Source organism: Phasianus colchicus, chromosome 8, assembly GCF_987193195.1.
Source record: "Phasianus colchicus chromosome 8, bPhaCol1.hap1.1, whole genome shotgun sequence".
Taxonomy (NCBI): Eukaryota; Metazoa; Chordata; class Aves; order Galliformes; family Phasianidae; genus Phasianus; species Phasianus colchicus.
The window spans coordinates 9,328,332-9,354,581 of NC_143443.1; the positions used below are offsets into that span (position 1 = coordinate 9,328,332).

Here is a 26,250-nt window from a genome sequence, read left to right on the forward strand (position 1 = left end):
TTCCGCTCGGTGAGTCGTTGCCAGTGGAAACATTACTGGAGTTCAAAGGGGAGGAAGTGTTCGGGATAAATCCATCGGTATATTGGATGTAATCCTGCATTACGAATATGTATGATTAAGGTCAAGAGAAATAGCAGAGAAAATCTAGCAGAATGACACACTTTAAAGTCTAAAAATACTTTCTTTTAATTTCTGCATCTACCTCAGAAGACGTAACTTGATCCAAATTGCAGAGCTGTGAATGTTCCTCAGATTTTAGGACGTAATTAGTGTCAGACTTTTTGATTAAAAACAGAGACAGCTTTAAAAAGTACTTTAAAAAACCCTTTTGACTATTATTAAGTCTTTATTCTACCCTTTTCACGAATTGTCCGGGTGACTGCTTATTGTCTTTAATCTTAGTTAGATAACATTTTAATTGGTATCTTTGTATCACTTTCCTTTGTCTGTGAAATTTAAATGTCTGATGCTTTACCTTCTGTCAGTTGTTTCATGCACCTTCGGTCACACCTGACCAACGTTAAACAAAATTTCCTCAAAAATCACTTTTCTGCATTTGAGTTACTCAGTGAAGATGAGATGACAGATTTTATGTTCAGAAAGAAAACCCGAGGTGCCGAGTGACTCTTCTACAAGCATCATCGCATGTCAATTTTATCTGGCCTTTTCTTTTGTGCAGTAGCAATAGTTCAAAATGATGTCTCAGATTGCCCTCATCCATACGAACAGCTGACTCTTCAATCCTCATCCAGAGAAGAGAGTAGTCTTCTCACACAAGAAAAGACGATTCACAAGCAGATTGGCTAAGCTGTGGAGATAAGGAGTTTAAGAAATTTATAATACTTATAGGAGGAAAAAAAAAATCTCAGCTCACCTTCACCTCTCATGTTATAGATGTTGCTTAGTAAAATCTTACACAATACATTTCTGTCTTTAGATGCTCGTTAAACTGGTCCATCTGTAGGCTTTTTGAGACTGCCTGCAACTCGAAATTTTGAGCATAGCAGATGTAAAATGGGGAGCTTTAGCCTCGCTAAATCTTTTTTATTTTTTGGTACTGTTTTCAATCTTTTAGACTGTCTACGAGTTATCTTTTTCCACACCTGCTGTTTGCATAAGCTCGCCTGTGCTCTGTTGGCTTTTTTTTTTTTTTTTTTTTTTTTTACTGAGGTGGTCAGCAATTTATTTCCCGTGTTACTTGTTTTAGTTGTATAGCTGTCTGCATCAAATATTCTTATGAAGGAGAGGCCAGTAAATGAAAAAGACTTGTCTGAGGCTGATAGTAGTGGAGAACTTAAAAAATGTTTGTACAGTCTTGATCATTTCTGCTCGCTGTAGAGTTTGATACTGTGAGTTCATGTGTGCCTACACATACACACGAGGGCTGCTCTGGAATGTGCCGGTGCAAATTTTGACCAGTGTGGTATGCAGGCTCTTGCTCATTGCTGGTGAAAACGCACAGTTAATCGTGGTGACTATGTTAAAATAGTGTTTTGAAGTTGAGAATGCGCTCTATCATGTAGTGTTATTGTGCTCTTTATATCCACTGTAGTTCCCGTGGCAATAAATAGGAAGCATTACTTTCAGAGCAGACTACATATATTTGAGATATATAGATAGATAAATTCTTCAAAGTCTGCTAGCGTTTCAATTCTGGAAGTCAGCGCGTTCAAGTCACGCACATCTTACTACTTACTGGATGAGATAATCTAGCTGTAGTGGAAATGCTAAGTCACAGCCCGAACCGGTGATGGAGCGCCTGCTGGAAAGGCAGGGCTGACCCAAGGGAGCTCAGGTGTATGCAAAGCACCAGACCTCATTTAAGGGTTGGCAGTGGAGGTGAGGGTTTCTAATCTGGAGATCCCTGCTTATCTCTGGACCTTACAGGCCTTCTGAAGGTGAGTATGCCTTCATTTCAAAAGAGAAAAGAAAACTGGCTTTGAGACATAAATATCAGTTGCGCTATTTTGCGTTGAATATTCTTTCTATAAATTTCAATTACGATGTTAGCAAACATTAGCGATTATAGTGTTAGCTGAGACAGCGTTAATAGTATACAGGTAGTTTGATCGTTGCGGAGCGATGAATGCATATTACTAGCTGTCTCTTTCTTGAGTTCTTTACTTCCGTATTTCTGTGCCAGTTGAAACTTAGGAGAACTCCAGAAGTGTCAGCCCAGGGCACACGTTCGCGCTACCGCCTCCTTCTCTTTTTTGTAGAAGAGAATAAATTTGTTTGCATCTTTTAACAAGTCAGTCATTCGGACTACAGGTTTCCTCGTAATTTTGACAGCGATTAAGTATCCGTGTCACTGCTAGAACAATAATAACATAGGGATTTTCAGAGTGAAGCAAAAGAAAATCAGAGGGCAAGGTTTCCGTACAGACTTCCTTCTAAAAATGAGATACGATTCGTTATCCACCTTCTCAACTGAAAATCAGCTTAGAGGTAAATATATAGCTGGAAAGTCTTACTACTGGACCATCAGCGTACTCAGATTTGAATATTCCAAACTGAGCCTTCAGTTTGTCTTTGACAAAACAAATTTTTTGAGAGGAAAAGATATTCCAAGACAATATATCACTAACTTCGGTTAATATCAGCAGTTGACAAGATCTGTTTATCTGAACCGTGAGCGCAAAATGACTGAAGTTGGAATGGGCCGTCTGTTTCCAGGATCCGATGCTTATTCATTTATTTTTTTGTCGGGGCAGTAATTTACCTTGTTATTTGTAGTACATATGTGGGAGTTGTGACCACTTTATGAATTGTGCAACTTTAAAGATATCGTGGTAACATTTTCTGCCATGAAGCAGTTCCTGAATTTCACCGGTCTAAGTAGTGGGAAATAAAGTTCAGCAGTTTTCTCTCTCGTAAAAACGCTGCGACTGTAGGTTATACGTGGATTCAGAGATGTACCCAAAGCCAGCAGGATCTTAGTCTTATAATGCAGGGTTTAGACACCAAACAGACCACGGATTGTAGTCAGATAGACAGCGAAAAGACTGCAGATTGTTGGAAATATTTCCAACGTGTTCCACTAAAACAATTCCTTTCTGTTCTCTTCTTTATTGTCGACTTTCAAATGACTCTTACTGCTAACCTTTCCTTCATCCTGTGCATATACTCTCATCTAAATGAAGAAAAACAGCCACCCAAAATCAGCCTACCTCAGACAGGCACTTGAGTCTGTTTCACTTGGATTCCAGATAAGAAAACTAAGCACCGGGGCCACGTTTGGCCTACAGTAACATTCTGGTGACATCTTTAAGGGATCCTGAGTTTTCCACGAGTGGAAGCGCTTGCTTCATCTCAACATCGCCCAGGCAGTGACGAAACCACGTACTGCTCTTCTACAGAGATGCTGAAGATGAGTGGATAGAGGAATAGAGGATAGAGGAAAGTTTAAAACACTTAGTAGAACTGCTAATTCACTTCTAAATGTGGGCTTTTCCTTTTTTGGTTGTAAAATGATCTTTCATTAAAAAGAAAGGCTGGTTAAAGCCTTTTCATCCACTACACCCCTGACAAGGCGATGTTTCCTGAAGGCAGAGAAACAAACTGCACCCAGTACCTCTTTTAATTTTATTTTTATGGATGTAAATCAGAAAGTCTGTGTGCTGATGCCTTCTCTTCTTTGAAAGTGAGCTTGTTTCCCTCTGCTTTCAATCTGTTCGAGTGAGTGTCTTCCGGAGGAATTTCAGAAGGCATTCCACGAATCTGTAACGAGGCGCGAAGTTAAAACAGACTGCTCCTAACAAGAAGCCTAATGGTACTTCTCTCGTGAGGGTGGGAATTAAATTGTCGAAGAGGGGAAAATGCGGATGGGCCACAGAGAAGCGAACCGAGGAAACAAATAGGAAATTTCATAAAGGGAGAAAAAGGAAAAGCCGAGAAGCCCTAGACAGATGAATCTGCCAAATGAAATGCCCAACAGACTACAGTGCAGTATAAACTAGTAATCTGTATAATTTCCTAGTGTCGCGCTTTCTGGTTGGGCTTTGATTATTTCTGATGTTACAATTTATGGATAAATAACTTTGTACAGTGGTAAACTGAAAGATAATTTCTGACTGAAACTGAATTTTAACTCATTCAGATTATCCGGGTCTCAGTGCCTCTCTGCTAGATGCGATGCACTGCCTGATACAGTTTGCTTTGGAGTGCTGATGTACACGTGTGAATTTAAATCTCGGTATTTACTTGTGTTTGTCTGTGGGATTTGATTGAATGATGTGATTTGAAAACAGATGAGGAACATAAGGGACTCTTTGCAGACTCATGCCAAATTCTAAATGGTTCTCTGTGTAACACAGAACATCACTTACTGTTTTTTTCTTCTGAATCCTCAGGTTCAGATGCTTTCACAGAATTATTTTTCCCCTTTCTCACCGTCAAGTAATAAATGCTAAACTGTTTGAAGGCGCTATTACTGAACTTTCTGCTTTCTTACAAAACTTAAGATTTTGCCAGGTGGTGTAAGAATTCAAAAATAAGCATTTATTTCCACCTTTTTTGTTATGTGATGCTCCTTTCCGTCATTTCAGGTGACTTTTCATCATTTTCATCGTGCTGAAAGTGCCATTTTTAACTGAAAAATGTGCTCTGAAATCGTGTGGTTTGCTAAAACAGTAGCTGGAAAATGCCTCGGCCCGTTCAAAATGTTACAATACATGTTCCCTGAAGAGGATTTCTTCTTGTATGGCACCGCAGCAAGTAAAATTAGTATAATAAAAAAAGACTTGGCAAGGTGCGCTCAGAAGATCGTACTCATCTCTAGCAAGAGCTTCGCAAGGTACAGCTTGAAAGCTCCCATTGAGACTGCATTTGTTACACTCTCTATTTTTTCAATGTGTTGTGAAGTTAAATTTCTCTAGCAGATGACTGCAAATGATGACTGGTATCATTGGTATTTATGGGATCATTAATGATTATGGAACCATTATAATTCAATTTAGATATAAATGAATAATCATAATTAAAAATAATTTTGAAATGACGGAATCGTTAATAGATAATAAGGGATGTACTGTCCCGCGTTCCTGCGCGTGCTCTGGGTAATAGTCTAAGTATCCTGGCAACACAAGAAGGGCTTTGGTAACTGGCAATCAGATGTTTCATATACAGCGTGTGAACTAGTTTTGTACCTGTGATGTCGGCCAAAAACCGGAGCTCGCTGACAATTCTCGAGGGTCTCCTTTATGTGGTTTTGAGAAAATTTGCACGACGAGTTTCTGGCTTCCGCTCACATACCAGATAATTAATATACTGAAGGTTTGTTTTCTTGTTTGTTCCCGTATATGATCACAAACTGACTGCACGTAGTGATGTAAGGATGTTTTAAAACCGGGCTTCTGATTCTTCAGTGTTTTTTCACTTTGAAAATTTTGAAATAAAGGTGCTTTCTTCCTTCTTATTTCCTTTTGAATAAAAGTCAAACAGATACCAGCCTTCTCTGAGGTATTTCTAACAAGAGAAACAGCTCTCACAACTCAAAAACTGTATCGGATAACTACTGGCCCAGTGAAGACTGAGAAAGCATGCAAGATATTCACCTTCCGTGTTTCTACGCAGGTCAGCTGCCCCCACTGCCCTTTCGCTCATCTTAATGTTAGGGCATCTGCCTGTTCGGAAGCTACTTAGGTTCCAATTGCTGCAAAAGCCTGGGAATTAGAATATGCTTCCCATTGGAGAGCTGCCTGGGGACGTACATCCTACAGCGTCGAAGCACTCGGATTTCTTCCATGTTTCCTGGGCACTATTATTTAATAGTTATTCAAGGGCAGTATGAATATGAGACCTTCAGAGAGTGAGTAACTATAGAGACGTGACACGAGTGAATCGGAGAGTGGCAGTACTGCTCGACAGCCCCAACTGTCACGAAATTCTTCTCCGCGGCCTCTTAATTACTGTTAAGAACTTGCTTCACGTAGTAAGCTATTAAGAAATGCCATTTTGAAAAAGAAGAGACAGGACTCGCAGTAATATTTCCTATCAAAACTTCTCAGTGTTAATTGTCAAGAAACGGGTGATCCGAAGTATGTACAAATGGAGTCTCAGGTCCCAGAAGAGTGACACATCTCATCAATAAAGCTCTTTTTGCTCTGGAAACTCTTCTCGCTCTGTTTTGTTAAGTCAAATCCTCTGCGGAAATTTGGGATTGAGCTGCAGGTTTTCTTACGATTTCCGTGTCTGATTTGTGTTGAGGTTTGTTTTTGTTGTTTCGCTCTTAACAAACAAGCATGGGGCGTTAACAGTAATGAGAACAGGAGAGTTTATCAAAACTTCTTATATCAGTCAGTGAGGAAGGAATATAGAGTATGGGGAATCTATGCCGAAAGATCACCCCAATCTTCACTCTTAAAGCAGCTGTGCGGAACCATTTGTAGCAGCTACGTCCTGTGACCTCCTAGTCCAGTGACTTCCTAGCACACTCTCATTAAGTGGAATCCAATTGTTTTCTAAATAACTCATTCTTGCAAGGGTATATCACCTGACTCCCCAGTCCTTCTTTTGTACGAAGGATATAATTTGGAACTCTGAGAAAGAAAGAGCAAGAAGGCCTCCAGATAGGAAAACTCTTTGTTATTCCCCTCCTGATTTCCTTGTGCTCCAAAAATTTCTCCTAAGGCTACTGTAGAATCTTTCTTTCTTTTCTCTAAAGCAGTGCTCTGTTTCAGTGCTCTGCTACTTTCACAAATATAAACCCACAGTCTGAGCATTATCTCAGCTGCTACGTTTGGGCTGAGGATCTGGTTACAAAACAAGTATTTTGGACGGAAGGGCAGGGTCTTAATGAACACTCAAAAGAAGTGCAGGAAAATTGTCTTTAATATAACTCAAAATAAAAAGAAACAGAGTTTGTCTTTTACTCCAAATTAGGGGTAGGGTATTGGGGTTCTTTGGTTGGTTGGTTTTGGGGATTTTTTTTTGTCATTTTTGTGATAGTCTCTTAGATGGTCATACATGACATAACTGTTTTTCTGTTTTAAAATGTTTCTGTCTTTAAGGCAATTTGAATCAGTTTTTTCCACTTCACATTTAAATCACGTTGCATAACAGAAGTATAGCATGACCAAAATGACAAAACAACTACCCTTTATCTCTCAGTTACCCAAAGGGACATTTGGGTAACCAGTTCATTCACGAACTAGGAATAGCACTGATCTAGAGTCTGTGACCCAGGGAACGTATTCTCACAGCTAGCGATCATTTCAAAAGATTTTTGAGATCTAATCCTACAATCTACCCAATTTTCTCAACTCATATTAAACTGCACTCTTTCTAGTATTGCATCAGATGCATTATTGTTATTATTGTTGTTGTTGTTATTATTATTATTATTATAAAATCCTGCGAAGGTTGTTTTCTTCCCCTTTCTCCCCCCTCAGTAATAGATATCGGTGTCTGTATTGGGTTTTTGGAAGAATGGAGAGTAGCAGGAGTAATCTCTGTGAGATATTAGGGAAGGCCTGCGATTATTACAATTGGTTTCAGCCCACTCTGCACTGGACCTATCCCAGGACCTAGATGGTTTCATTAGCAGAGCTGTCGGTGGAAAGAAATTAAGGAATTTAAGAAAGGACCGCACAGGGATACAAAGCCAGTGGGAAGGAGCAGAGGATTGAGAAGGTCAGAGAAGGACGTGTTATGCAGCGGAGCAGGCAACCCACACGCACATAACTCACCCAAGAGAAGTTTCTTCACCAAAGGGACCGCTGCCCACAGATGAGCCCGTACGGGAGCAGGTACACCCCAAGAGATGGCAGCCTACAGGAGGCCTACGCTGGAGCAGAGGAAAGGAGCAAGAGGGAAGGAACAGCAGAGAGCAACCACAACGCAATCCTTTGCTGTCTATTCCATCTCACAAGGGTCTGAGTGCAACTTGTAGCAATACTAGCGAGGTCTTTAGTGAGAAGTTAAGCCCAGGAAAGGGGGTGAAGAAAAGTGTTTTCCCAAAGCTACAGTTGCTTTTATTACTATTTCCTAGTACTCACATCAGCAGTTATTTGTTTTAATAGACAGTCAATTAGTTTTCCCGAGCCAAGTCTGTTTTTCTCACAACAGAACCAGTAAGCAATCTCTTTGTTCTTTAGTTGCCCAGAGATTTCTAGTTTCAGTTCCCAATGAAGAGGGACACTGAGAGAATGGCTGGGCAGGAGCGCACCTGTTAGCCGCAGCCAACTCACCGCAGCATCAGCGCAGACACTCAGCCACTTCTCTAGAAAGAAATAGAGCGATCCAATGTAGCTTTGAGCTTTGCTCCAGTCACGATTGAAGCCAGTTCTCTTTTAGGTACCGCCGGACAAAACGGAACCACATATGTCATCTTCTGTCTCCACTTCTGTCTGAGTAAGAAATAGGTAACAGTTAAATAGGTAACTCTTCCAACTTAGTTTAGAATGATATTTTGAGTTTGACTGAAGCCGCACAAAAATGACAGCCTAGAAATGAGAAACTTTTATTTCCCATTGCCGAGAGAATCAATTTGCATAAAGGAATACATCAAGAAGACAGTAAGCATTCAGTAGCTGGGAATACTTATTCACTTGCAAGTAACCTAGAAATTACTTCACAACGAAGCCAGAGAATATCACTTATGCGATAGCCGAAAACTTTCTTTTGTGCATCAGCGACACGACCTATATGATATTAAGTACCCTGGGTAGGCCTATCTTGACAATAGAGAAGGTGATTTTTTTGGCGAGTTGGTTTTGCGCACTTTTCTTGTTTCGTTTGAGCGCTTACGTAGTCCTTTTTCCAACCGCGGAGTTGCATTTCAAGGCAAGTTTGTAGTCTGTACTATATTACTTTTGTTAGAAGGTTTGTTGGAAAAAGTTAATAAATTGTATGTGAATTCAGTAATGTGATCGCCGATTAACTTGAACACGTAGACTTGCTGGGGACTTGAAAATCGCCAGAGACACTGACATCGCTTGAACGATGAACACCCTTCCGAAGCTGAATAAGACTTTATCAAGAGAAAATCGGATCAAAAACCACGTCGGCACTCCGCGCTCAACTTAGGAACGGCTTACGATGTTGTATCTCTATGCAATCATACATTGCGAATGTTAAAAAGAAAAAAAATTGGGCCATCATGACATACCCGAGCATCCCGGGCTGGTACGTCACCACCCCAAGTTAAAAATTCCTGCCTCCTAATATCTAACCCGAATCTCCCCTTTGTTAGTTTAAAGCCATTCCACTTCGTCCCGTCACTATCAGGCTGTAGCAGAAATGCTCAGTCACAGCTGGAGCTGGTGATCGAGCACCTGGCAGGTAGGCAGGGCTATCCCAGGGGAGCTCAGGTGCAAGCAACGAGTGACAGGAAGGGGCGGAACCAGGATCCACCCCTTCCCAGGCCTCATTTAAGGGTTGGCAGCGGAGGCGAGGACTCCTTGTTGGAGGTCCTGGTTTACCGGAAGCTTTCTGAAGGTAGGCGTCTTCTTTTTTTTGTTTCTGCATCTGGTGTAGGTGCTGTGTTTGAGTTTGTCCTCATTTGTTGCTGCCTGGGACTTTGCCACTCTGCTGTTGTTGCTTTATTTTCAATCACGTTTTAGCATTACACAGACCACGTGTAAAGCTGGTCTCCCTCCTGTTTATAATCTTCCTTCAAGTGTTAAAAGCCCACAGTGAGGCCTTTTCTTCTCCAAGATTCTTAAAAATGGGTACATGACGTTTTTCTAATCACCGGGGAGTTACTTGACAACTGAACAATGTACCTGTGGATATCCCTTCTTGTTATTTTTTAAAACTTACTACCAGGTTCAGTTTCATCTGTGTTGGCTGACTTGCGGAATGCGTTTTTGCTTTCTTCCTGGGTAATGTGTTCCTGTTTCTCCTGCTTTCACTCTCTTCTTTTTCCCCTTTTTTCCCCAGCCAATCATTGTTCTGTTTTGTGCTGGTTTCCTGCCTTCAGTGTCCAGCTTCTCCTGCTGGAGAAGTCTTGCGCTCTCAGAAAGGCATCCTTTAGGAGTCCCTTTTATGCTGTTTTTTAATTCAGCATTTGAGAATATGTATGTAATATTTTGTTCTGAAATTCTTGTCTCTTTTTGCAGGTTGGCCTTTTACTGGTTTGAACGCTGCGTGGGATAAATTAAAATGACACTGCTCCGAGCACAGAATGTACTGAGGTGTTAATGAGTTGGGCAGCATAGAAGGGTATCTTCCTAGGTATTTTTTTTTTCTTAGAAAAATTAATAAAATAGTCTGAGTTGGAGCACTGCCATTGCAAACTCCCATCCAGAAATCAGAAGCGTTGGAAAGCAGTCAGTTCCTGAGGATATGGCAACTAAATTTCTTTTGAGGTAGATGACTGTCCTGCCTTAGAACTGAGCAAATTCTTCCCGCAGCTGTTCTAAGGGAGACCTCAGATTTCGCCTTCTACTTTAGCGTAAATAGTTGAGAAGAGGGTTCAGTAACTCAGAGCGTGACTTCAGGCACGCGCTCCTATGTTTGATGATCTTACTGTGTCAGACTACCAGTAAAAATGGAACAAGAAAGAAGCCTGTCAGCCCATCCGTCTCCACAGCCATCTTCCCCATCTGTACCGACGGGTGAGCTCAGTATTCCTCCTCAGGGCTAGTTTGTCTCATTCTCATGCTTCTGTTAGGCTAGTGAAGTTCGTGGGATCTCTTCTCTGAGGAAACATATTGAGAAGGATAAGGGATTCCACTTCCTCCCATCTGACCTCTCAAGGCCGGCGTGTCTCGGCAGTCTGAGTAGCTTATAATGTAAGCAGTGAGATTTGCATGACTGTAAGGGAACTGCCAAGTCAGGGCCCAAATTGCTGATTGAGCACCTGGGAGAGACCAGGTCAGGCCTGTGAGACAGGTGAAGGCAATTCAATTGTGGGAAGGGGTGGAGCCAGGCTCTACTCCTCTTAGACCCCATTTAAGGGCTGACTGCCACAGAGGAAGGATTCTTTCAGGAGATCCCTCCTTTGCAGAGTTGTTTTGTGAGCCAGGGACTTCGGATGCATGCACTTTTCTTTTTCGACAATTTCTCCTTGTGCCTGGCTCAGTGCACTTAGGAAGGTGAAATCTGAAATCTTGCTTTTTCCTTACTTTTCTTCCTTCTACGGCTGATTTTTTTGTTGCATTGAATACTTAAGAACCTACGAACTACTGAGAGGCTAAATCAGGTAAAGGAGTTTAAAAGACTTCCTATTGTTCTTGCAGAGTTTTGTTTTTGTTTTTTCAAGTAAAAAAAATCCCCTTAATTTGACATTCATTGTGTAGGTTTGGGTGGGATTTATCTTCTCGCTATCCTGAGTTGATGCAGAAGTGAGATTTGGACAGATGCAACTACCACAGGCAAGCACAGAAAGTAGAAAAAGATCTTCCTCCTGCACGAGGAGGGATTGGTGTTCTATAGAAGCAAGGACAGCGCAAAGGTCATTTTTTGAAATTGCTCGTGGTCAGATGCTGCTTTTTGTTGCGAAGCTCACATGAATTAAGGTTTACTGCTTTTGTTTCTGATGGTCATAAAAGTAAATATGAGAAAGAAAATCCTTTTTTTCTTTACTGACGGAGGAACACACTCATACAGTTTACCCCCGGCTAAAGCGAGGGTAAAGAGTTTATAACTGTTTGTAATGGAAGACATTAGGAAGACCGGTATGTACAGCGGAAGTCCTTCCGCACGCGGGCACCCAGGAAACGTGCTTTAAACCACTGAAAGGGGTTTTAAGCTTCTCGCTCAGCCATTCTGGATAGTAGTGGTAGGATACTGTGCAGATATCCTGAATAGTAATGTGACTAGGGTTGTAGCAGTTAAAATTATCCACCTTTGGGTGGGAGAAAACATTTATTTGTAGCTATGAGTTTATTACAGATTTCATGTATACAGATCTGGTATTACAGATGTTATTCCCCGTAGAAGGATGTTTCCATTAACTTCAACTGTCTAATATTCTGATTCAGTAACTGCCGTCTCTTCTGTTGAACCGTTCCTACCAGTTCATCACCCCACCGCATCATCCCAGCACACGAGGAAGCATCTGCATTACGAAAGCGAGACATCTTTGCCTGCGATCTAGTTCCAAGCACGCGTTATCTCTTTGAGAAGGTAAGGAAAACTCTTGTCAGGTAAGGGGATCTAGAAACTAAATCCCGTGCCAGCAAACAGCCCCTCCCAGTTGTACCTCTTTAGACAAACGAGGAGCTAAGCCCCAACTTGCCCCGTACAGAAGAGGCTCCAAGCATTTGTTAGAATAAATGAGATCGTGAGAGGCTGAGACAGGCGCCAGTCAGATTCTAGGGGGCATAGTTTTCTTTGGTATTGCTGTAAGCGATCAGGACATGAGAGTCAAGTATGTATTAAGTAAGTTTGCTGATTATGATACATTAGGAGGAGCCGTGCACTGGGGTAGAAGGGCTCTGCAGCCTCATCTCTACCCACAATTGCCAGCCACGCGAAGCTTGACAGCAGCCCGCACCTGAGGGAGGCCAGCTACAGCCAGGGGGACGAGGCCAGAGAACTGCCCCGGGTAAAGGAACCTGGGTGCCACAGTTGACAACGAGATAAATTGTGTCCTAGCCCTATCAGAGGGCTGACTACCTCCCGGGGCACATCAGGCCCACCGCTACCAGCCGGGGAAGGGATCATCCCACTCAGCTCCACAGCAGCAGTACAGCCTGATGGTGAGCAGTTCAGGGCCCTCCAGCATAAACCAAAGAAATAATTCTCTCCAGAAAGGGGGGTGAAATATCAGAACAGGCTTCCCTGAGGTAGGAGTTACAGCCAGCACTGACAGTTCTCAAAGCGTTAGGGTGCCAGTCTCAGCCACAGCAGTCGGAGTCCAGGCAGTTTCACCCAGAGCTAGGAGCTGCAAGTCCCTTCTGATCCAGTAGGCTTTCCAATTCTATAAACAAAAAGAAACAGGCACCTCAGTGAATCCGTACTTGTTTCTTCATAAACTTTTCCTCTCATCTCAGAAATATACATTTAGTCATCCCTATGGAAAATAAGCCTCCATTCCATTCTTCACAAGGAGCTCACCCGCCAACATCTTGAACTCACGATTAAAATAACCTAATAACTCATCGGAACCTCCACCGAACTCATTAGGAAAGTAGCATCACATTAGTATCGAGTCTAACTCAGTGAACTCCATTTTTCTATCTTCAATTACCTACATGTTGCACTTGAACAGCAGCAGAACCAGGTCATTAATAGATCAAAAATAAAGCCATTAGTAATTGCAGACTCTTACATAAACTAGGCTGCAATACATTGCAGCATACCACACACAGATGTCTAACGCAAAAGCCCAACAGCAGTTCCACCGCTTTTATTGCAAAGCTCAATGTAGATCAGGATGTATTAGTATAGCTAGCAGTAGAATTCAGCCTCAGCATGGGATGAATGTTTACAGAAACTAACTTACCAAGACTCAATACAAAGGGTTTCTCAGTGAAGCACTAGCTCAGGTTACCTAGCAAGAAGAGTGTTCTCAGTGAACTTGCCTTTCAAATGGAAAGCAGAAGTTTTTTTTGGCAGGACAGTCATCGCCGCTCTGCTCTTGGGACGGCACCCCTACCTGTGATCTCAAGAAATGCTCATCTCTGTTGCAGAGATTGCCAGAACTAACAATGGCAACAAACTTGGTAAATTAAGTAACTGATTAGAGCAAGCCTGACACACTGTACTTTTGCAGTAGATAACTTGTAAATTATTTGTTAATGATTTCAGTCTCACTTTTTTTTTTTCAGAACATGCAGCGTTAAATAGTTGATTGCTTAAGGGATTTTTCTCCCTTTTTGTCTCCAAGGTAAATAACATCAGCAGCAAGGGAACGAGGCCCGAGCACAGAAATAGATAGCACAGCCTCGGCTTTTTTTGCGGTAAGTGAGGATTTATTGTTGTTTAAAGTCAGAGACAGACAGACATCCACTTGGCCACAAAAACTTTAGTTACCTAAGCTTAGCCGTTCCATTTTAGCGCAGATATTCATAGGCACGCCAGTTCCCACACGGAACACAGAGCATTTGCACCCGCAGCAGACGCAGCCTTCCTTAAAGGCCATCATAAGCCATTAATTCTTCTGCAAAAAGGCACACATCATCACCTGCTTCCCACCCCACAGAAGCAAGCCTCATTACCAATTTTTTGAGGACACCTGCTGAAATAAGAACAGGACTATATCTAAAAGATCTCCTCCACAGTCTTGTGTGAGCAAGAAGATAAAGCAACCAACATCTAAGTAAGGGAAACCTAGCTTTTCACTATTTAAATTTAGATATTAAGTTATCTGTCTGGCAACTTGATGCAGCACACTTTACAGGAGGCATGCTCTAAAATACTGAGTTAAACCTCACCCACACAGAGATAGCTTTATACATTTATATAGATGTTATCAGATACCTCTCACAAAAGAAGCTTTCACAACCATTTCCATTTTTGTTTTCCCATTACACTTCCCCCCCCAAAATGAGATGGCAGAGTCAGAGAGCAGCAACTTTCCTCCTTCCTAGCCATCTTAGCCTATTTAGCTTGTTGATACTGTAAACCATACCATAAATCCATAGCAGACAAGACACATACACCACAGGTGCATTTTACCTCCAGCCACTTATCCAAACCCTTTTAAAAGGTAAATCCCCCCCACTCCCTGGGCAGAGTAATTAACACACCAAGCAAGAAGTTTAAGTCACAGAGCAAGAGTCGCTTCAAAAAGGCTTTACCTGAGATTTCAAATAAACTGAGTTTTCTCCTTCAGCAGGACCCAGCTCCTCCACACTCCACCTCCTGCCTTCAGTTCCAGGAAGAACACCACAAAGCAGCCGCCACCACACAGGAGCCACTCCAGGCCCCACAGAAGAGACCCCCTCCCCAGGGAGGGGCTCCCCCTCACCCCCCCACCGAGGGGGGAGCCCAGAGGGACTCAGTCCCTCCCGGCTCCCCCCCTCGCCCCCCCACCGAGGGGGGAGCCCAGAGGGACTCAGTCCCTCCCGGCTCCCCCCCTCGCCCCCCCACCAAAGGGGGAGCCCGGAGGGACTGAGTCCCTCCCGGCTCCCCCCCTCGCCCCCCCACCGAGGGGGGAGCCCGGAGGGACTCAGTTCCTCCCGGCTCCCCCCCTCGCCCCCCCACCGAGGGGGGAGCCCGGAGGGACTCGGTCCCTCCCAGGGCTGCCCCCCCCCAGCCAGCAACCAAAAAATTTCCGTTACTGACCTGCACCCAACCCTCCCACCCTAAAAAAATAATCTCTCTGAGATAGTGCACACCCCACCCAGCAGCCCCATGCCAAGGGGGAAAGGAGGGCCAACACTGGCACTTGTAGCCAGTGTTGGCCCTCCTTTCCCCCTCCAACAAACCAGTTAACACCAGCACACACAGCCAAGTTCAACCACCCCCTCAAAGGAAACCAAAACAGCCTCAGAGCCCTGCAGCACACACCAATCCAGGGTGGGGACACCAGCAGCAACAGCACCTGAGGGAACAAAGCACCAACTCCTGCAGGCAGCACTTGGCACCCTCCATCAAGCCTACCCCTGGAGAATGGAGGTGCCATCACCTTCTCACACAAAAGGAGCTCTGTCACCCAGGGGCACCTCACACTGTTCAGGGACACAAGGACACTGCTCACCTCACTCCAGAGTCCCACCAAGAGAATGCCCGCTCTGAACCTGCAGCAACAACTCTGCAAAACGCTTGAGGCAGGGCAGACCGGTCAGAGGGCTCGCAACTCCAGGCTGATCCTCGCTGCTGAATGCTCTGCTGTGGCACTCACCCTGTAAGATCATCCAGACGCAACTTGAACATTCCCAGACAAGGAGACTCTGCAACCTCTCCAAGCAGCTTATTTCATCCCTCCCGCAGTGAAATCATTCTGCCTGTTCATATAGAAACTATCTAGAAACTTCCACCGCTCCAGTCTGTGAACACTGCCCCCATTCCACCACCACACACCTCCGAAAAAACCCATCACCATCAACTACACTCCTGCATTAAGGTACTGACAGATGTGATATCCCACCACCCCACAATATCCACTGCATTTCTCTCATCTCACCGCATAATCGCAACGCAAAAAGTTACCTACCAGCTCAGTCTGACATCGCTTCCCCTTGCTGAATCCACCGTGGCTGCTCCTTACAAATATCTCTGAGCAACTGGAAGAGAAGGTAACATCTAGAACGAGCTGTCCCATCACTATGCCAGGGAGGGAGGTGAGACTGCCAACCTACAGTTGCGCAGGCCATCCTTCTTGCTCTTTCTCAAGACTGCGGTGACGTTGGCTCTCCGTCGGTCCTCAGGCAACCTTCATCTAGGAGAGTAAAAAGAACGATAGGGAGCTCTTTGGCAGTCGCTTCTGCCAGCTCCCCCAGCGCACATAGGCATCAGTTTCACCTACGTGATTTTTGAACAGCTCCTCCACCCTCAAAGGGAAGTCATTCCCCCTCAAAGACTCTTTCGTCTGATATTCCCAGCCACTGCTGAAGCAGAGAAAGCAGAGAGGTTATCTGGCACCTCTTCCTTCTCACATCCCCTATTTTACTAGGTGGGGGCCCCAATAACAGCAGGCCCACGCATTCTCTAGTCACCGCTTTGCTGTTGGCAAACCTGGAAATCTCAGTTAGCCTTCACCTTCCTCCCCAAAGGCGATGCTAAGGGGGCCTTAACCCTACCTTTCCTCTTCAGGCTTACCTGTGACTTCCTCGTTGGCCCGTGCAGGTCTCCTTCCGCCGCTTCTCTATTTCTTTCCCTTAGAGAAAGAAATACCCTCTTGAGCACAAAGGAAGTTAGGCATCAGAGTCGAGAACGGCAGGCAGGACCCCCTCCGATGCTCTAACCCAAGGAATACCTCTAAGGTGGTCCTTAGAGGTTGTCCTCCACTCTAAGGTGGAGGACAAAGTTGGTTCCCTTAAGGTCTGGTTTTTCAATCCTACCTATTGCTTTCCATCTTCCGCGTGAGATCCCAAACGTCACCGGCTCCTAACTGGTGCGCTTGTGGCTGCCCCAGTCTTCGCGTCCCCCGCTGGCCCTTCCTCCGTACAGAGGGCGAGATCCAGCAGCACCGCTCTCCTCAGCGGCTCCTCCGTTGCCTCTGTCAGAAATTTCATCTTTGACACCTACAGGAACATCCTGGAATGAATTATACCTGGCAGCTCTGCTTTGCTATCAACTGGCAGCAGGATGGTTCAAGTCTGCTGTGACAACTCGTGTCCACAGATGTGAGGTTATTATCAGCTGCATGCAGAACATCTTATCAGCTTCCTCATCTGTAACCGACGCACCCAGTGATTTACCCACGTTTACTGTGTCTTGAGCCTCCCACGCCACTGCACCCCCAGTTACTCTTTCCTGAAAGTCAGAGCTCCATACATTCCGGTCCGCTCTCCGGAAGAGCGACGCCACCGCCTCACCTGTCTGTCTCTTCTAGAAAGAGCACGCCGTCCACATCAGCGTTCAGTCACACAAGCTGTCCCACTGCATCTCCACGGCAGGAACGAGATCCTGCTCCTTCCCACCGCTGGAAGAGGGAGAGGCTGAAGCGTCCGCAAAACCCTTCCGGGGGGCCGAGGCCGCCCCGGGTCGCGGTCGGTCTCGGGCGGTTCGGTGGCGGCCCCGCCCTGGCTCTTCTAAAAAGGCCGCGTGGGAATCCGGCGACAGCGCCGTGCCGAACCCCAACAAACAGATGCCGCCGAGCGGCGGCTCTCCGCGAAGCTCAAGAGGAGAGAGTTTACTAGCGACTCCCAAACACTCACCGCTTCCACCGTCTCGCCGGTTCGGGACGAGAAGACGTTCGGCCGCAGCCCTCGCTCAGCCTGCAATAAGAGAAAACTTGTTCCAGCAGCCCTTTGCGTCGCTTCTTACCCCCAGCAGCAACGAGGCTGCAGGAATACGGCCCCGTCCCTCTCGCTCCCAACGACGAGAGCGGGAGGAACTGAAGCCCTTACTATATAGCCCTGGGCTGCGCCAGGACTCGGAGGGCGCGGCAGCCGGGCGGCGACTCTACGACGGCTCCGAGAAGCCGGCGGGAGCCCCGCGGCGAGAACCCGGCGGCCTCCCGCTGCGGGCGGACGGCCCCGAACGGCTCACCGGTCCGGGCCGATGCTCCCCGCGGGACATCGCGCTGCAGCCTGAAACAAAACAACGCAACGAGAACGTTACACGGAATTACACGGATTCCAAAGCTCTCACTCGAAAAGCAGCATCAGCGGCGCTAGGACCGGACGAAGGATCCGAGTCGGCTCCGGCTCCCGCGAGCTGCGAACCCTGACGGCTCTCGTAGCTCCCTGCGGCCTCCGGCGGAGCTTAAAAGGCGTTTGGGCGGACCCGCCCCGGGCTGCCGACGAGGCGCAGCTGTGCCCGGTTGGCCCCGGCCCCGCCGCACCTGGAAGTCGTTGCCTCGTTAGCGGCGGCCGCGGACCCTGACAGTTAGACGTGCGGACTCTAGATCTGAATTCGGGGCTTAAATTGCACTTTCAATTAAAGTTTGTTATGCGCTTCTCCTCGCCTTGCTGTGGAATTCATTAATAAGTTAAATAATTGTGCCTAATTCAAACAGATCGCTTTGCGTCTGACGTGACGCCCTTCCAAAGAACTTCCCTTCCAAATTGATGCCACGAGGAACTTCCAGTTTTGAACCGGCTGAAGGATGGTGTGAAAGGACTTCATAGTTCTTTGAGAGGGCTCTTCACCGGAATCTCGCAAAACGCCTCGCGTCACTTATGTGATTGTCTGATGGGCGGAAGACAGGAGGAACCAAGCTTTGAGTTACAATCAGTTGTATGCAAAGGATGGGTTGAAAAGAGTCCCTCCGACTCTGCAGTCGGAATGAGAAGGTCTCGGGGGATACGTGAGAGTTAAACGCTTGTACGAGCTACTGCCCGAAACTAAAACTTGGCCCAGGTGGCCGAGAAGGTCAGCGGCGTCCTGGCTTGTATCGGGAATGGTGTGGTAAGCAGGACCAGGGCAGTAATCCTGCTCCCGTACTGGGCGCTGGTGATGCCTCGCCTCGAGTACTGTGTTCAGTTTTGGGCACCTCGGTACAGAAAGGACATCGAGGTGCTGGAGCGGTTTGCTAGTTACAAGAACTTTCCTGGTGATATGGAAACAAGGACATCGCGTCTGGTTTCTTCAGCGTACAAGAGTGCTCTGATTTTCCAAAAGAAATGGATCGCTGTGGATCTCTTCTAGTGCCTGCTGGAATAACGCTTCCTCTATCTTTAAACACTGCAACCCGTGACCCTAGTTGTACAGTCTCACTCTTTCTTTTCATACCTTCTTTATATTTCAGTCACTTGTAGCTCTTTATCTCTTGTATTTCCGTGGAGGGGCGCAGCTGATTGATTTGGTGCAATACACAACCTCCCGCCCTTTCAGAAGTCAGTGAATTATTTGTCGTGGAAGCTTTTCTTTGATATAATTCCAGGGTGCATTTTAAAACTAAATTTGATCGTGCTAGTGGTCGTTTCTGTGTTTCATTTCCTTCACATGCTAATCTGTCAGATAACGCGGTGTCTCTCGCTGCCCCCAGAGTCACAGAATTTGTTAGCGTTATGTAGCAACAAATGCAGAAATGGATTCACCTTAATGCTGAACCTTGCCATTAGCTTTCGGACTCGATCCAACCGCGAGTGGTTTGGGGTTGTGGTGCTCTTTTATGAGGTGTGCAATCTCTGGAAATAGTTCTCGTTTAGCATTTCAGGAACAATTTGCTTAAACGTTCTCAAATATTTAAAATAATCATCTGGTTTTGTGCCACGCATGATGTGATTTGCATTAAAACAACACCTATGTATCTTTGTGAGCACTTTTTCAGAATTTACACATTGTTCTTCCTGTGCTGCTTCGAAAACAACTTTCGGCGATTTCACGGCAGTCCTAAGAAGAGCAGATTTGATGACTGCTCTTCTTCAGGCATCTTATTAAAACGCTAATTATGATCGTCATCAATAGACATTAAAGTATTTCTTAATAGGAATCAAATACCAAAATTGGCCAGCTGTTTCTTAATGGCCTGTTTTCTGTTAACGCATTATGATGATGGTGATGATTATTATTAATGAGAATGGACAACACTCTTATTTCATGTTCCAGTTCATTTGAAGAGATGATATTTTTTACAATACTTAACTGCTTTAAGTGAGCTCTGTGGATTGGATCCCTGGTTGTCGCACTTCACCAACATTCGGCAAGTTGAAATGCTCCAACGTAAGGGCGGTATTTGGTGAAAAATGCGCTACATCTCAAGAGATCGGCCCCTCAGTTAGGTCGCATGGGAACGTGAAGCGTGTGTATCGATGGATTGTGTAAATTTTTTGTCTTTTCAAAGGCAGGAGACGAAGTCACAGGAGACTCAAATATCCTGTTTCCGTGCATTAAGCCAGTAATTGACCTAGTTCAAAATTCAAACCTCTTTATCCCAAATGTATATCCTGACTGTTCCACTTTTTCATTATAATGCAAGGCAGAATAATCATATTGCATATTTCTGTTTGGAACATAAGTTGGCTAAAAAAGCGATCATAAATTTTAGAAAACCTTGTCCCTTCAATTCCCTCAGAACTTCACTAGTGGGATCATCACAGTAAAGGCAGTAAATATCGATACCTATTTGACTTCTCATACTCGAGACGTTCAGATGCTTCTTAGCGAGGCAGATGCTGGAAGCCAATTTTAAATTCATATTTCTATAAGCAAATGACTTTAAATTTGATGTTTATTCCTCACCAGTTTTGTGCACGGTTCCAAAGAGAATGTAATTTAATGAGATATCTATCAAATTTTTGCTCTTACAAACTAGTAAAGTAACACTGACATACCGCACCTGCTTCTTTTACTTTCATTCTACCTGAATATTTCATTCTACCAATTGAATATTTGGGATTATTTTGATGCCTCATAGCTGTTTGCTTAGGATAGAGAAGTGTTTCGGAACTGTGGCATTTGAGAGGAAGGATCTAGGCATTTTGAGAAAGATCCAGTTTTATCTTTACCATGGACACATCGGTTTCTGTTGTCCCTATGAGGCACAAACATTTCAACTTTGGGGAGTTGTAGGTTTGTTTTCGTGTAGCTTAACGCTGGTATTTGCTCCAGAGCTTATCTCTGCAAACTTGCATTGCATGAAAGCATTTATTGTACCCATTGTAGACGGTTTATGGGCTGGTTCGACCCAGTTCCACGACTAATGAGGCAGGGGGACCCGCAGATCCATGCCCCGGGAAAAGGGGAAGAGGAGAAAGGCTAGGGAGATGGGCCTAAAAACAAAAACAGCAGCAACAATCTGAGGAGGAAAGCTAATTTACTAAATATAAGGTATCAGAGTGCAAGATAACACAATACAGAGTCACAGAATTTTAGAGGCCGGAAGGGACCACTAGAGATCATCAAGTCCAGCCCCCCTACAAAGCAGGCAATACAATACAACATAATTGGAAATGAAGCTAATAATTCAAATAAAATGAGAGAGTGTTCAAAACCAAAGGCCTTACTCTAATGCTGAAGGTGAGACAGTTAGGGACCGTGCACTGCGGAGTCGAGCAGAAAGGGAAAAGGGGACGTCTTGTGACCTGTGAACAGTTTTATCTTTAACCTCTCAATGGAAAATGGAAACAGAACGACGAAGAGTCCTCTGGGATATGTAGTTACCCTTCTCTTCTGAGACAGGACAATCCACGGATCCGTAGCGTTAACACCTTAACTCCCAGTGCACTACACGATCTCATGATGCGGAATAACAATAACAAAAATCATGAAACTGTGACACAACTCTGGAAATTCCTCATTAACAATGACAAGAAGGGCTAAGTAGTATCTTGACATTCACGTTTACATTCACACATGTTAGACATGCTATCACAAGGAGTTTAGAAATGCACTTAATATAAAGTTACTGAAACAAGCTGAAGTTCTCTTAACTGGTATAATTTTCATTCGTCAAGCTCAGGACTTTTCTTTACCAGGTCATTGAGCCTCATCAGTTCCCAAATAAGATGTTTTAACTATACAACTCTGCATTTGGACTCACCCACTCAAGTATTTCCTAAGATACAGGGAAAAAAATGGTAAGTTTGATTGCAAACAGCTTAGCATTTCATTAAATTCTGCAGTTCTAATACAGAATCACAGAATGGCCAGGGTTGGAAGGGACCTCAAGGATCATGACTCTCCAACCCCCCTGCCACATGCAGGGCCACCAGCCACCTCATTTAATGCTAGACCAGGCTGCCTAGGGCCCCATCCAATCTGGCCTTGAACACCTCCAGGGACGGGGCATCCACAACCTCTCTGGGCAGCCTGTTCCAGCACCTCACCACTCTCTCTGTAAAGAATTTCCCCCTGACATCCAACCTCAATCTCCCTTCCCTCAACTTAAAACCATTTCCCCTCGTCCCGCAGTTATCTACCCTTTCAAAGAGTTAATTCCCCCCCATTAGTAGGCCCCCTTTAGGTACTGAAATGCTGCAATGAGGTCACCCCGCAGCCTTCTTTTCTCCGGGCTCCAGGCTGAACAAGCCCAGCTCCCTCAGCCTGTCTTCACAGGGGAGGTGTTCCAGTCCCCTGATCATCTTCGTGGCCCTCCTCTGGACTCTCTCCAACAGCTTTGTGTCTTTTTTGTACTGGGGGCTCCACGCTTGGACGCAGTACTCCAGATGGGGCCTCACAAGAGCAGAGTAATACCACAGATAGTATAAACTGTATAAAACAGCTTATTTCTACTGCCCCATAGACAACAGCAATATTGGAGTAAAATATAAGAGCTAATTAAATGTTTCTGCTGAATTACCTTCCTGTAGCAAATGTTGGTGGTATGGCAGTAGAGGTTGCACGTTTCTGCTAAGATTCTGTTATATTTTGTTGCTGTGTGACAAATGGCAGCAGAGGGGCAGTCTTACAGAATGGCATCTGACATGGAAGTGCATGTGAAGCAAAGGGATGGCTCCGTGCAGAAGTGGCAAACGTGGACATTTACTGACATTTGCTGAACATTTCTGAAGACCAAGCAGTAGATGTGAGCACACAGAGGCGGTGGGTGCTGCGTTTCAGCAGTGGTGACAGCGGGTCACATCCACTGGCACAGGTTTGTATGAGCATGGCATGCAGGCTCTTGTTCATAGCCAGTAAAAATGCATAGCTACTGGTGGTGGTTTTGCTGAAAAGAATTCTTTGTAGCTGACAATGTTCTGTCTCAAATAATGTCACAGTGCTCTTTATATCTGCTGTAATTTCCACGGAAATAAATAGGAGGCACTACTTTCTGTGTGACCTGTGTATATATATGGATCGTGTAGCAGTTTCCAAAACTATTATTTTGTTATGAATGGAAGAGCTGCAGAAGGGTGAGACGGGGACACAACTCCCAGCTTCATTTAAATGATTAATGAGTTGATACTGAAGAAGTAATTTATTCTTCTCTTTTCCTCTACAATTCTTTTCTTCCTTTCAACTAATAGAAAAGCCATACTGAGGACCACACAGGGACAGCAGCAGCCCTTCAACTCCAAAGTCAACTGTGAATAAAAAAAGAAAACCCATGTTATGTAAGGGTTTCAAAGAGGGAACAATATATATTGTAGAATCTGCTGACTAGGAAGAAGTCAAACTGAAGAGAACCGTAATTTCCCCTCGGTATTCTTAAGAGCTGACCTGTCTGTTCATTGAAATTACCATATCCCATTTTGAAGGGTTTATTCTACTTCCAGAGTCCTGCAGAAATGTCAAGCTTCCCAAGAGAGACAGCTTCATAATATTTAAAAAATTTGCTTCTGCACATAGAGATTTTGATATTTTTTCTTTAAATTTAACTTCATAAAGAATGACAATTACACGGACATGGTTTTGCAATATATGTTAGAAGCAAAGTTCTACAAGGATTGACATAGACATGGATCTAGATTTAGATTTCATCTGCTTATGCTCTCTCTGGTTAGAAATCACAGTGACATTGCTACCAAATCCATATCAGGAATAAGCAAGATAGGAAAAGAAGCCAGCAGCGCTGATGCCAGTAACTCACTGCACACATATCCAGACAGAAATTTTGTTTTAGCTCACAAGCCCGCCTACAATTGCAAATTTGCTAGGAGCATTTTTATTCTACAACTTACAAGAATACAAGAAGGCCATTTTCTCTGTAACACCCAAATTACCCAGGGCAGTCAAAAAGAAAGGAACACAGAGCTCACTGATTATCTAGAACATACCAGCATGGTGTTCCAGCAGCAGCAGCTTTCATGAGTTGCTCAACTTCTTACGTGATCTGTGCCTATAGATTGCGAAAGGTTGTCTGCATTGCTCTATAGCCATTTAATATTAACCTCGAACACAGTTTTTTTAATCTTTCTCTTCCCCTTTTGTCCACCCCAGCCAGCATTCTGTTTAAACCTGGAAAGAGTTATGGAATATGGTTAGTAAAATAGCTAAGAATTTGCTTAGATGAAACTTCAAGGACATGAAAGAAAGAAAAGTAAAGTAGCCAAGGAAATACTTTGTTCATCCGTCATTCCTTGCAATTAAGTGGTAGATTGCTTGCTATACTTTCCTAGTGAAAATATGCAAAAGACAAACATTTTTAGAAGTAGCGTATGGCTTTGAGTTACAGTGTGCCACATATAACCAAACTCAGCTCACCGTTTACTATTGTGGCATAGCCCTCTCCTACATAATGGTAAAAAAGATTAGGTAGCTCAAAGTATCACGAGTTGTATTTGATCCTCTTCCAACTTAGGATATTCTGTGTCTCTGTGAAATCTATCCACATAATTCTGATGTTTGAAAAAAAGCTTTGAAAAGCTAACAACTGAAATAATATCAGAAAAAGTGCTAAGTCGCAATTTCTTCCCTTGCTCCCTTGATCTTCAGCACAACATTTTGAAAATCCTACAGCCATCACGCAAACATAAATGTATGTAAAGGGTTCTTTTTTCCTTTATTCCCCAACTTTTTTTTTTCTTTTCTTGTTTTTTCTTTTTTCTTTTTTTTTAAATGGTAATAGATTTCTTAATTTCAGTATAAAAATGGGGGAAAAAAAATCCTAAAGAATCTAAGATATCATTTGTTCTCCTCTACTTGGACCCCCCAATACTTAACTTGCATAGCTCAGCTCTGTCACAGTTCAGCCTGGCTTGGCCTGGTTCCATGACGGAGGGGCAAAACCAAGCTCCCAAAACCTGGATGCTGGCAGAGGGCTCTCCAAAAGTAACTGAAACCTGAGCTCCTAACTGCTTTTCTGTACAGCCAGCGACACCAGTGACTCCCGGGTGAAGCTCCAGTCACATACTGGAAGCAGTTCTGCCTCGTGCTGCGGCAGCCCCTCATCAAGTATTTAACTGTTCTACAATTTACCAAAAAAATGCAGTACTGACCAGCACCCTATATTACAGCCATCCCACAGCACAGTTGTGCCACTTGTGAGAACAGAGTAAGGCATACAGTATTAAGGACTCTATCCAGTAGGGAAAGGTATGCTCATCTTTGGCCCCGCAGGAATAGAGCTATATCAAATTAAAGGGGCTGGACGGTGAAAATTCAAATGTCTGAAAAAAGGTTCTTCACAGAACCTTGGCTAAAAGAATATAAACTGCCATACCCATGCAAGTCAACTCACGTGGGCAAAGCCAAACTGCAGTAACATTTGTTTGAATTAAAAATGGCCTTTGAAAAGACAAGAAATGAATCTGGAAAAAAGCATATAAGATTATGCGTTTGTTCTTACTATAACTTTCTGAAACGTCCATTTTTCTAAAACATTCCTACAGCTAGTTCCCGCTATTTTTTCCCTCTTCCTCTCTCCTTTTTCCATAAATCCTTTCCAATTTTTTTTTTCCCCCAAGAAAATAAAGATGTATCAGTGAATCAGGACAACTCCAACTAAACTTTTCTAACCTTGATCCCTGGGAAAGAGGAGTAGCATGCATTCGAGCCATACATTTTATCTGTTTTTTCATATTTTCAGCTCAGCTGCATTTGTGTTCTCCTCACAAGCACATTTTACCTCTTTCCTTTTTCATAGCAAATTAAGAAGGTACCCAGTCTTTAGTTTGATAGCTCTGGAAACTACTTAATAGCAGTGCTGATTCATGAATACATATTTCCTTTTTCACTTGAAGCAAAGAAATTAAATACCACAGAGACTGCTCTACAGCAAAAATCCAAATAAGTTGGGAGTGAAACTGCATTAGGCTATAACACACTAACACGCTTTCAAGATTCAGCCAAGCTTTTCTTCTCGCAACTGTGATAAGTGCTGGCATATTCTTCTGGCAAAGTGACGTTAAGTACTTCAGCATGTTT

General features: G+C 44.1%; 1 protein-coding gene across 1 annotated transcript in view; it reads right to left on the reverse strand.

Moving 5' to 3' along the window:
* Nucleotides 1-11,777: 11,777 nt before the first annotated feature.
* LOC116241321 (protein FAM13A-like) overlaps nt 11,778-26,250 on the reverse strand; it is a 112,221-nt gene continuing 97,748 nt past the window's right edge. The window contains exons 6-17 of the mRNA XM_090144856.1: nt 24,162-24,342; nt 22,745-23,468; nt 17,715-18,089; nt 16,896-17,479; nt 16,654-16,711; nt 16,361-16,442; nt 16,194-16,273; nt 16,049-16,118; nt 15,593-15,737; nt 13,924-14,050; nt 13,394-13,441; nt 11,778-12,868 (exon numbers count right to left, since the gene is read on the reverse strand). Of these exons, the coding sequence (XP_090000982.1) occupies nt 24,255-24,342 (88 nt within the window). The 3' untranslated portion in view covers nt 11,778-12,868; nt 13,394-13,441; nt 13,924-14,050; ... (7 more) ...; nt 22,745-23,468; nt 24,162-24,254. The remainder of the gene's footprint in view (nt 12,869-13,393; nt 13,442-13,923; nt 14,051-15,592; nt 15,738-16,048; nt 16,119-16,193; nt 16,274-16,360; nt 16,443-16,653; nt 16,712-16,895; nt 17,480-17,714; nt 18,090-22,744; nt 23,469-24,161; nt 24,343-26,250) is intronic.